This window comes from Pipistrellus hanaki (genome assembly GCF_964339955.1).
Source record: "Pipistrellus hanaki genome assembly, chromosome: 12".
Classification (NCBI taxonomy): domain Eukaryota; kingdom Metazoa; phylum Chordata; class Mammalia; order Chiroptera; family Vespertilionidae; genus Pipistrellus; species Pipistrellus hanaki.
In genome coordinates this window covers 21,420,790-21,433,325 of record NC_140514.1, presented here as the reverse complement: position 1 = coordinate 21,433,325, position 12,536 = coordinate 21,420,790, and the positions used below count along the sequence as shown (strand labels likewise).

Here is a 12,536-nt window from a genome sequence, read left to right as displayed (position 1 = left end):
CGTTGACCTTATCTTGTTTGCCTCAGTGGATGGAGCATCGGCCCTCAGACTGCAGGGTCCCAGGTTCCAATCCAGTCAAGGCCATGTACCTGGGCTGCAGGCTCGATCCTGGCTATCGTTGCGATGTATGTGGGAGGCAACAACTGATATGTCTCTTTCACATCAATGTTTCTCTCTCTGTCTCACTCCCTCCCACTCTCTCTAAAAATCAATGGAAAAATATCCTCAGGTGAGGATTAACAACAACAACAAAATTTACCTTGCTCTGTTCTTGGACCTTTTGGACATGCATGCCTCAGAGTTAGAAACCTACCCTCAAATGATTTCTCTGAACTGTTTCTTTTTTCTCTGGAGCTGCCTGCTGCTCCTATGGGCATCGGGTTATCGCTATTGCCGCCTCCCTGCCCCCAGGTCTCCAGGGCCTTCAGGCATTTACCGAGCATCTCCTGTATATGAGGGCACTGTACCCAGGCCCTGTTCTCATAGCAATCCTATCACACATAGTACCTATCGTAGGTATTATTACACCCATTTATGAGTGAGAAATCTGAAGCTCTGAACTGGTAAGCACGAGAGCCAGGATGTAAATCCAGGACTGGTGGACTCTGATGCTTTTCAACTCTATCTGCTACCAGTTCCAGGGAGGGGACTGTGTGCTTCCTGTTGCACGTGGCTGCAGAAAGAAGGGGAGAGGGGTGGATCCTGCCCCCCACTACCATCTTCTGCTTTCGCAATATACAATCGCTCCAGACTGGACTGAGCAGCATTATTTGTGATGGATGTGTTGCAAAAATCATTCAAATTATTTCGTATCTCCTTCATTTTATTGGTGAAGAAGTTTAGTGATCCAAACATACCAGTAAGGCCTACTTCTTATTCTTTCTATTGTTGGCTCAGACTCTGAAGAACTCTGCCAGGTGAGCATTACACCTGGGTGGAAGGTAGGCCAGGAAGAGCCTAGAGCCTTTCTAGCCTGAGTCACACTGATTGCCCCTCCTCTGGGAGCCTGCAAATCAGGGTGCATTGTCCCATTATGATAAAGAATGGAAATAGTGTACAATTTATGTCACAACAAAGGGAGAAATTCTAACTCTAGCACACAGCAGGAAGCAATAGTTTGCTCATTTGAGAATTACATGGCTGTTTATGCTTCTGGCACCTGGGCTCATTATACTCTGATTTAAGCCTCTGGTGAGCCTGCAGTGTCATGTTTACCAAGAAGCCACATGGTTATTACTGGTGATAAAAGCAAAATACTAAAAGGCACCTGAGACTGGAGGATCACACACAAGTATTCCAAGAAAGTCTGCTCATTGGGATGGTGTGGAGAAAGTGCCCCACACAGCACGTGTCACCAGACTCCCTTTCTTTCAACCCCTTCTACTTGCTACAGATATTAGCCAGTCCTTAGCCCTGAGCTCGGAGAGATGTCTATTCAAATTATACCAAAAGACCAAATCACATGACTGAGGATAACCTTAACTGTCATCCAGCCTGACCCCTTACATCTGGGGTTAGATTGCCTGGTTTAGACAAAGCACACACTGGTCAAATCCCATTATGGTGAACTGCACAGGACACGCCAGCAGAGCAATTTTATTAGACAGTTAGAAATCAGATTAGTCCAACCCAAGCAGACATCAACATCCAGGCTTTCTGTAGTGTGTTAGCAAAAGAAAGAGCTCTTTGGCACATCCTTAAAGGAGGAGGCATATTCACTTCCTCTCATCCCCACACCTTCCTATGAGCTCTTCAGCATTTACACGAGTTGTAAAGGTTATTGCAAATTCTACAAATATATATATATATATATTTTCCTTTTGATGGTACTGGAGCACTTGAAGGGATGCTTGATGGCAGAATAATAGAGTGATGATAACATCAGCTGGGCTTCATTTCAACTCTTTTCTTTTGTGGAATTCAGAGTTATGTATTTTCACTAAAGAAAGGGACTTAGACAAGAACCTATGAATGTCCACAGACTAGCTGTGACAACTGTTTTCCCACCAGACCCTTCTCATGCAGTCTGGTTACAAATGTGTTGGCCACCACTCAGCCTTCACTCCCCTCCTGGGCCTCCCAGCCCTTCCAAAAACAGAACCACCTCTGGACCAGGGGCCCCCAAATCCCAGCAGCAGGACTGGGAAGACAGCTGGGCAGAACACAAACAGAACAGAAGATCCGCGTCCAGCAGGAGATTGCTGGAAGTCCTTCCCACCACAGAGAGAACCCCAAATCCACCAAAGCATAAAAAAGAGCAGAAACATGCCTCCTGTACTTCAGAGCAACAGGTTAGCACTTCACAGAATCTGGCATGGGGCAGCATTTCTGAACTACATTCTTTTTTTTAGATAAAAGAGATTTTTTTTCCAAAAAGTAGACCAAGAATTCAACCCAATGAAAATTGCTTTGTCCATTCACATACAATAAGCTATAGAAGCAAGAAGAAAAAAATTCAATTACTTCTCATTTATTGATTGCAAGTTGTTAAAAAAAATAAAAAATAAAAAATAAAACCCTCCATTGGTTGTCCAGTATCTTGGCACAGGAAATACATATTTAATTAATTATCTCATTGCATATTAATTATGTAAAGGAAAAAAGTGGACTGATTTTGCTCATCAAATGTTTTGCCAGTGTCTACAATTAGGAGGCCACTGGATACAAGCATATCTAGAAGATAGTGTGGTTTTGGTTCCAAACCACTATAAAAATTTTTTTAAAAAGTGAGCTGTAATTTTTGTGCTAAAGGGGATCTTTCCTTTAATTTGTTTTTTTTTTTTTTAAAAAAAGGCAACCTTTATGGAGCATAATAAAGCAAAGTGCAATAAAATGAGGTATATCTGTATAACTGACTCTTGAGCAAAAGGGAAGGGGGTTAGGGACACTGACCACTTGCATAATTTAAGTGGCCCTCAGCATATGCCAATTCCAACCACTGCTTTTGTGAAGAGCAATGCAAGGCTTCACCTTACTACGTACTTTGTTTCCTAACCTGGGCTGTGGGTACACTGGTGCCTACTTTATCATGCTTTATGCCCCTTTGAACATCTTGAATATTTCGTATTAAATGTTACTAAACCCCCAAATCTTCACCAACAGATTCTATTCTGGGCTGTTCAGAGCTGAAAGTTGAGAAGCCAAGTTGGAAACACCAAAATGTAATTGCAATGAAGAACAGAGGATGTAAGAGACTGGCTTTGGAAGATTGCTCTAAGTTCTAAACCTATGCCAAATAACTGTGATGAAAAGGGAGCCAAACTCTATTGTGAGCCTCCTATACACACAACTACTGACTTATTCTGAACACCTGTGGAAATTGGGTGATAACTCAGCCAAGGGAAAGCATCAGGCACCTCTGTCAAGTGCACCATTGGCCCAGCTCCTCTGAATTTGCTCCCAGAATCTCTCCTCCCAGGTCTGAACCTTTATGAGAGCGTCCTCCCTAAAGTAGGGGAGACTGTGTGGGGTTGTGACCTTGTGCTTGTAATCCCTGGTATCCAGGGGAGATGCTGTAAAAGGCCCAAGCCTACCGGCTAGGACCTAAGGGAGCTGTTTCTTTCCCTTGGGGACACAGGCCCTAAACCACATTTGGTCTCAGTGCCACAAGGAACCAGCCTTGGTCTTCCGATCTTTCTGCCATGACATTGAAACCAACTGTTCCACCCCCTCTACACTCCCCTCACCACCCACAGGAAGAGAAGAAAGATGGTCCCAAGAACTAAATTTCAGTCCCAATTCCAGCCCTCCTAGAACCCAAGTTTGCCACCATCTCCCCATTCCTGAGTGGCCAAGGTTTTATTGTCTAGTCTTCCCTTTTACCCCGACTGCTCAATCTTCACCAACCTGCAAGCTCTTAACTGTGGTAAGAGACCACAGACAGGATGGAGAGCAGAGGGTGTAAGAAGAAGAAGAAAAATCCAACTCCCTGTAACATCCACATCCTGTGTAATCAGCCAACGGGAGCACAAACACTCCAGTATTTCTAAGAGCAGGGCTTTCCCCCACATAAGAAACTGTTTAAAAAAAAGCAACACTTCTATAAAAGCTCTACAGAAATAAGATTCTGAAATCTGACACCTAATTTCTCTTATTTCTGAATACCGTTAGACCAACTGGTTTTACTTCCTTCCCACCACACACACAAAACCCCACAGAAGACTCAGGGGAGAGGCTGGGCTCCCCAGAGTCTGGCTGGTGCACTAGCGTGCAAAACGCCTGCTTTATTGGCCTCGCTTGGTAAGTCGAAAATCCTCCCTCTGTTCCACCCAAGTTAACAGATGGCTGGTCCCTTTTGGTACAGAGGCATAAGCATCTTCAAAATAACCTCTTCCTTTAACGTGTGCCAATTAATTAAATGTCACTGTAAAATGCTGCAGCCAAGGAGGGGAAGGGAGAGCCCAGGAGACGAAGGGTCAGTGGAAGAGAACAAGGCTGAGGTCACTCTCTCCTACCTTCACCCGATGACCCCGAGAGATCGATGATCACATACACTCTGCCTTCCGGCTCCAGGTCAATCTACAATTAAGAAAATGACAGTGTCTTGGTTAGTGCATTGTGGGGACAGCCCAAGAGTTCCATGACATTTCCACCCCAAGTTGCCAAAACCTAGAGTCACAGTTCCATTCAATTTCCCAACCTGCGAAGTGTCAAGTGCCAGGTGAATGAGGAACCAGGGAGAATCCCCATTTAGAGACTACCCATGATACTCTGGGTGCCATTCCAGGAGGTCTGACGCATACAGGTAGGTCATTCCAGTGGTTCTCCTCCGGAAGCGATTTTGCTGCACAACGGAAACCTGGCCCAGGGAACAGGTGACACAGGGACATCTGGGGGATATAAAAGTCAGGAGACATCTCTGACTGTGCTGCTACATCTCCAAAGTAGAGGCCAGGGATGCTACCAAACATCTATCACACAGACCAATCCCCACAACAAAGAACAATCCAGTTTAACATGCCTAGTAGTAGGGTTGAGACACTCTGTGTTACCCCATTTTACAGGGCAGAACACTGGGCTCAAAGTTCCAAAGTAAGTGGCAATGCTGTGATTGCCAAAACTATGTAAGAAACCCATGTTCCTCAGACCACACAAACTGCCCACAGGGGAACTAAGAGAAGCACAAGACACGACTCCAGCTCTCAAAGTGTTTACCATCTCATTGAGGAGTCCCAAACCAGAAAGCAATGCTGAACCCGGCTTAACGATGAGGGACAGGGAAGGACTGAGCGTCTGTGAGCCTGAAATCCATGAAGAAGAGCAGACTGGGAAGACTCTATGAAGGCAAAAAAGGGAAGGCCTTCAAGGTGGAAGTAACAGCATAAGCAAAGGCCAGGAATGCGCTCAGCGCCTCTGCCAGACAGAAGGACTGCCATGCTCAGGCTGTGTGTTGGCACCTGTGTTTTTGCAAATTCCAGATTCTACCACGGTGGTAAAGAGAGAGGCAATATTGCTAAAGTCTTACCGTTGACCTTTCCCATGCACCCTCACTTCCTCCCCCCATCTCCAAATCCAGCTAACTGCTTCAATACAGAACCAAGCTGATGACATCATACGATGGAAGAAAAGTCAGAGGCGCTGGGCCTCTTAGCAGTTGAGACATCTTTGCAAGATCTGAACTGTCCTTACAGAAACTGTGTCCTCTGAGAGAGAGGAGTAACTCTGGAAACCCGGGGTCACCAAGTGCCCCCAGTTGCCTACCCCTACCCCCACAATCCCATGTGTCTATGCAGGTCTCAAATTAGCTCATACATGCCAGGCTTGTCTCCCCAACAAGCTGTGAGTTTCTGGACAGCTACAACCACCACCCTCCTTTTCTTTTTCACTGTCTCTGGCAAAGAGCAGGCAAACACCTAGCAAGTGTGACTTAGGAAGGGTTGGTCTGGCGGACCCCTTCCTCCTTCAAGGTCAAGGTCAAGTATCCTCTCCTCTCTGACGACTTTCCAGATATTCCCAGAGAGACTTGATCATCTGGCATGTGTATTCCCACAGGGCACACACACATCTTAACCATGGCTTCTATTCAACGGCACTCCATGGTCCATATGTCTATCTCCTCTGCTGGACAGAGTATGAGAATCATATTTGCATCCCTAGTGCATAGCTCACTGTCTGTGTGTCGGGAGACACCCAATAAACATTTGAGAAGTGGAAAAAGGCTCGAGGCTCAGGACTGTCAGGGCCTATTCTGGGATCATCTTCCCCTCCAAGGCTCCATCCCCTGTAGGAAGGAAGGAAGGTGGTCTGTACCAAAAAGTGATATTCAAACGAGGAGGCGGGGGAAGGGACAGCTAGCTGCATATTCCCTGTGAGGTGAAAATCTCAGCTGGAACTGACACCCCTATACCCACCCCAGCCCACCGCCCCCCCCCCCAACACACACACACACACAGCCATCTCACTCCACTCATAATCCAGGCTCCCAGCCATCCATGCTCCCCTCTTTATTCCAGGCTCGGCCTTTCGTTGTTGATAGTGCTCAGGGTTTCTCCCCAAATTACTATCATCAACAGGGGTCTTCAGTGCCTCCTAGGTGAGGCCTTTGGTGGCATCCCGGGTGCTCTGTCAGGGGAGGGTGTGGGTGGGGTGCTGGGGGATCTCAGGTTGCCCCCCAGAAGCCATTCACCTGCGATCTCATGACTAATATCCAGATGGCAACCAGACAACAAGCTAATGATGCCATGAGATCACTCTCCCCAGCCCTTCTGCCCCCAAGAGTCTGATTTTAGATTTCTGAGTAAAGAGCATGCTCTCTAGCACCCTCACTGCACCTCCACCCTCCCAGACCCACTCCCAGCCACAAACACATCCCGGCCCCTACACTGAATTACAAACAGGAAAACCAACAGCTGACCAGAGCCAAACCAGAATCCCATCCCTGCCACATTTCAGGGGCCTCCTTGTCCAAAAGCATGGAATTTAAATAATGTATGCCTTTTAGAGATTAGATCATCCCTATTAAACCCCGCCGGCAACATGAAATGCTTTCTCATATCCTCCAAGTCAGAGATTTCCCACGACTGTGGACTCCACTGGCTAAGTACAATGCTATCTGTGAAAAGCAGGGAGGAGAGGCAGAGGAATGAGACAGGCTGCAAGGCCGAACCGAAGGCAGGCAGCATGCCTATCTCTGCAAGAGGGGAGTGAGAACTTGTGGCAGGGGGACAGGTCATTGGCGATAAGATGTATTAGGATATTAACATTCAAGATAGCAATCAGAAACCATTTTAGCACCCACTGCTGCTTCAGGGCCGATGAACTGCATTTCCAAACAGAGAAACAGAAATTAAGCTATTACACATGCCAAGAGCAACAGAGAGCTTTGCAGCCTGGGCAGATGGCCGCAGAATGCTGGCCAAGCCCCGGCCAGTCGAGCAAAGAGGCTCTGAGAACCCATCTAGGGGGGTGCAACTTCAACGTGGGTGACTGCAGGGGTTATCGGGTACAAAAGGTGGTAGAAGGATGGTGCAACTTCATGGCTAAATTACTTTAATCACAGATTCTGCTCACCATTAGGAGGCCCAGATAATGAGGCATCCAAGGTGCCCAACGCTGAGGAGCCCCTGCAGCTGTTAGTGGGCATCAGCACCAGGCGGCTGGCATTACATGAAAGCAGGCCTCCTCCCTCCTCCCAACCCATCCCAGGGTTAGTTATAAGCGCCTTTTTCTGCCCTCCAGGTCCCTCCCAATTCTCTCTGATGCAACCCTATTTATCAAATCTCCTTGAACCTCATATCTTGACTTGATGGGTCTTCCCAGCTACTCTGTCTGTTCCCTTGACTTTGATTCTCTTTCAGGCTCCAGTGCCCTTGGCTATCTCTCCAGCTGAGGCCAGAAGCAGGGCAGCAGAACAGTGGGACCAGACCAGGACTGGATCCCAATTATGCCACCCACCAGTTCAGGCAATTATTTCCTCTCCCTGAGCCTCAGCCTCCATCTCTTCTCCGTGGCATGGGATGATGTGAAAACTCTGTGAGTGAGCCTCCCTGGCTTTGTGGCCTGAAGCAAGCAACTACCTTCTCTACGCCTCAGAATGCTCCTCCATGAAGTGGAGTTGATACTAGGTCTTGTGTCATTTGGGCAGTCATGATGTTAAGTGAGATAACCTAGGTAAAGTGCCTCGTGTGAGGCCTGGCATGAAATACGCAGTAATTGTTGGTGCTGGGGTTATAAAAAAGGCTGCCTCTAAATTGCCTCCTGGGCCAATGTTCTTTCCACTATATCAAACGGGCCCCCAACAACAACGACAACAGCAAAAAGGCATTTTCTTGCCCAAAGTTAATATCATTACACTAGAGGCCCAGTGCATGAAATTCGTGCACAAGTAGGGTCCCTAGAAGCTGCTGGCTGCCAGCCAGGGCCTTCCTTCGTTCCACACCACCCCATGGTGGTCAGCGCACATCATAGTGAGTGATCGAACTCCCAGTTAGTCGAACCCCCGAGGGGACACATTGCATATTAGGTTTTTACATATATAGGTGTTATTCCAGTACATCCAATAACTTTACAGTATTGTTGTGAATATCCAATAAAGAATAAAGTGAAAGCTTTGTGTCCAGTCCAGGGGAAGCCCAGGGCAGGAAAGGCTATACCCCTGGTTATTAGAGGGCCAGTCGCTGCTCATGGGAAAAGGAGAAGGGGAGCTGCTCATGGGAAAAGGTGACGTGTATAGAATGAGCACCTACTCTTCCTCAGACTGTGTTCAGTGCTTTATCAGTTTATTTAATCTCCTGTAAGGTTGGCAGTATTTGCTGCTTCTCACATGGAAAAAAGGACTGAGAGAGCTTTTGCTGGATTTACACCCAGGGCTGCCTGGAGCATGCGTGAGGGATGACTTTGATAAGAGCTTCCGACTCAAGCCCTCTGACAATCCAGTCCTGGGGTTCTCTTCCTCTAAGCCTGTGCAGGTTCATTCTCCCTCTCAGGGCAAGTGACTGGCTTCCCAGACCGGAAGGTTTAAGGCAGAGCAATGCTTCCCCACACCCTGCCCTCCAGCCCTTGAGCGAGGTCTGGCCATAAACACAGCTCCACTCATCTGAGTTAAGAATGAGGCAATGGGGAAAAAGCCCAAATCATCCCTCCATCCATGAAAAAGACATCTCTGAAACGCAAAAGACACTTTTTAGAGAGTGGTGTCTGACGATTTACAGTCCTGTACACATTATTTTATGCATTCCCCCCAATTAACCTATAAGGTCACAGGTATGATTAGCACCACTGTATGTATGAGAACACGGAAGATAACTAGCCAATACAACATGACTACTCATGCACACCACTGCCCAACTCCAGGGGGCACCATTCACCTGAATGAGTCTCCTGGAACTGGGCAATCTGGAGGTGAGTGGCACCCTCAACTCCTGACTCTCAGTCCAGTGTTCCTGCCACCACACCACACCTGCCCAGAGGGAACCCTAACCAGTGGGCCAGCACTCCACCAACAGTGCAGCACTGCACAGCCAGCTTAAATGTTACTGCTGCATGTCACTGTGACCCACAGGTATCTGCACACCTGTGTTTGGGGGTGACCAAGTTCAAGGCAAAGGAGATCAGACATTCATGGCCAACCTTCCTCCAAACCCTTAGGCTCAGCTTTCACTGGAGACCTCTAGGCAACAGAATAGCCCACAAAGGTCACACAAGCCCAATTTGAGTTTCACTATCCTTTCCACCTGTTGTCAGACACCAGGGCCTAGAAAGAAGCAAAAAGTAGAGAGTGGGTCAGAAAAAAGATGGATCCAGAAAGGATGAGAAGGAGGAGGAGAGATGTGTACTGCCCACGTTGCACCAATTAAGTCTTAAATAATAAACTGGTTCTTTTTTATTTGGAGAAGGTTGGGGAGTGAAGAAGGAGGAGGAATAAGGAAGAAAAAGAAAGAAGTCTCAGGAGTTCTCTCCCAAAGCTGAGGACTCACTGCCCAAGTCCTGCACCCCCTTTATTGCCAGCCATTCTCCGCTGGAGGCTCCTCGGGCATTCTATGAGGCAAGCCAGACAGAGCAGGAGACCTTGCAGCAGGCATCCTTCTAGCTCTGCTTTTGGAAAGCAAAACGTTAAGGCACCATGTGGGCAACTCTGGAGCAGCTGCTGGGTGCAGATTTTGAAGTTAACAGCTAATTAAATTAAAGACTCTTCATTTGAGGAGTTTGCTACCAGCTCTACTGGCAGAGTGCATTAACTCCTTGAAAAGCAGAGGGCGCACATGTAAATACACATTTTTAAGTTCCTCTCTGGTAGCAGGCTTACATAGCACCGACTTTCCTAAAATCGGGGAAAGACTGTGTCTTTTTCAAACACCTCCCAAACAATACTTCTAAAGTGGTATTCCAGCTTTAGTGTCCAGCCCTGCAGGGCGGAACACTTTCTGTCCAGTACCCAGGAGGGATTCAACACATATTTATACACGTTGGCTCAATGGGTAGATGGCCTGACTTTAAACTAAAAAGTCACAACTGAATGATGGAGACGACTTACTTAAGAAGCCGTCAACCGGTACACAAGTGTTCTTAGCAGCTTCGTTGCTAACAGCCAAACACGGGAGACAACCCAAATGTCCACCACAGGTAAATGAATATGTGAATCAAGCTATATCCATATGTTGGTATTTTTGCTCCGCAAGGAAGAGTGAACTCCTGACACATGCAACAAAAAACGGATACCATTTATATGATGTTCTAGAACAGGCAAAACTAACATATGGTGACAAAAAGCATATCAGTGACCTCTTACAGGTGAAGGGGGAAAGAATGCAAAGAGGCACAGAGGATCTTGCATGCTTTTGTCAGTATTATATTTTACATACCCAATAAAAATAAGAAAACAACAGCTATAAAAAAGCCCGGAGGAACTTTCGAGAAAGATGGACATTTTCTGTATGTGGACTGGGTGGTGGCTATATGAATGCATACATTTGTCAAACTGCGTCAAGCCATACTCTTAAAAATAGATGCACTTTTTTTTCTTTTGCATGCAAATTCAACCCCAATAAAGTCATTTTTTAGAAAGGAGGAAATAGCCATCATTTCACATAAGCATTGCCCCACAATTTTCCTTTAAATAACAAATCATCTTCCCACCCTCAGAGCATTTATCATTTCATATTCCATTTTTAAAAAATAAAAGGATTCATTCAGAGTTTTCCAAGAGTACATCAATAATCCAACAGAATGTACACCTACCCGTGTAGGCACACATTCACACACCTCCCACATGTGCAAAACACACTCAACAGGCACAGCCACCTTCTTCTGTCTCCTATGATCCCAATACAATAATAGCAAGAAAAACACATCCAAAGTGTAGGTTTGAGAGCCTGCTGAATTATTTAAATCCATCTTTGTGTGTGTGGATCTCAATTTCCTCATATGCAAAACAAGACAATTAGGACAAATGCTCTAAAATGGCTTTTAATGACCTTAAGGACCTAAATATCTATGAATAGGATATTTCTGCTTAAATAAATTATGGTGCAGTTGGTAGATCACTATGCAGCCCTAAAAAAGAATGAAAAGATCTAAAGGTACTGACTAGTATTCTGTGGGATATATTAAGTGTGTGAGGGGGTGGGATGGAACGGAAGGTGCAATCTCTTATTGTTAATAAAATGGCTGCATACACACACATTCTTTCACACACTTGTTCCACAGAGATTATCTCTAGGAGTCTTAGTCCAAAGGAAACAGGGGCTGTGTCAGGATTGGGCAACTAGACACTAGGAAAGAGGGCTTATTCTTAACCCTATGCTCTTTCAGACCATTTGATTTTGGATGTCACAGATCCCAGCTCTCCACAGGCCACTAATGGAGTAAACTCAAGTTAGCACCTGCTTCCTCTTTTCAACAGGCTCAGAAATAGACCCAAAGAGCCGGCTCCCTCTGATGACAGAGGTGGCTAAAAACAAATCACTCTATGTGGATGCAAATGCTTTCCTGCTCTGAGAAAACATTCAGAGGTGCCAAACCTAATATTGAGAGTGTGTAATGGTTTGCAAAGCATCACCCATCACCCGGTCACAGTATAGTTTTCCTATCTCCTTTCAGGGAAATGAGAGTGCATGACTGTGTATCCTATCTAAGAGGAGTTGGCGAGTGCAAACCACAGAAAATGCATCCACTTACCCCCACCCCTCGCCCCCACCCCTCGTGTTGTGAAGTGAAAAATACCCACGACCAATCTGCACTTTGCATTTTGCATTGCAGTGGCCTCTCTCACTGGATGTATTTGTATGTGTGTTTGATTCTACATTTCCTCTATTTTAAGCCAATACATTGCAGTGATTAAAGGTAAAGGCTCCGAAGCTAGCCTACTTTGGGTTCAAATCCCAACTCTGCCTGTTACAAGCTGTGTGGCCCTGCTTCCATTTCCTCATCTATGCATGAAGAATGTCAGTGGCATCTGCCTCACAGTGTGGGGAGGATTCAATGAGATGGTTTAAGCACTGGGAGCTACGCCTGGCACACAGCTAGCTTCCTATTCATGTAAGCCGTCTAGTCATGATCATTATTTCCCACCGAGACTGGGAACACCTGTAGGGCAGAGC

At 46.3% G+C, this 12,536-nt stretch overlaps 1 protein-coding gene across 2 annotated transcripts in view; it reads right to left on the bottom strand.

The window, feature by feature from the left end:
- Nucleotides 1–12,536, bottom strand: part of PRKCE (protein kinase C epsilon) — a 436,087-nt gene that overhangs the window by 259,555 nt on the left and 163,996 nt on the right. For both annotated transcript variants that reach the window (XM_084901004.1, XM_084901005.1), the window contains exon 3: nt 4,455–4,518. In XM_084901004.1, the coding sequence (XP_084757130.1) occupies nt 4,455–4,518 (64 nt within the window). The remainder of the gene's footprint in view (nt 1–4,454; nt 4,519–12,536) is intronic.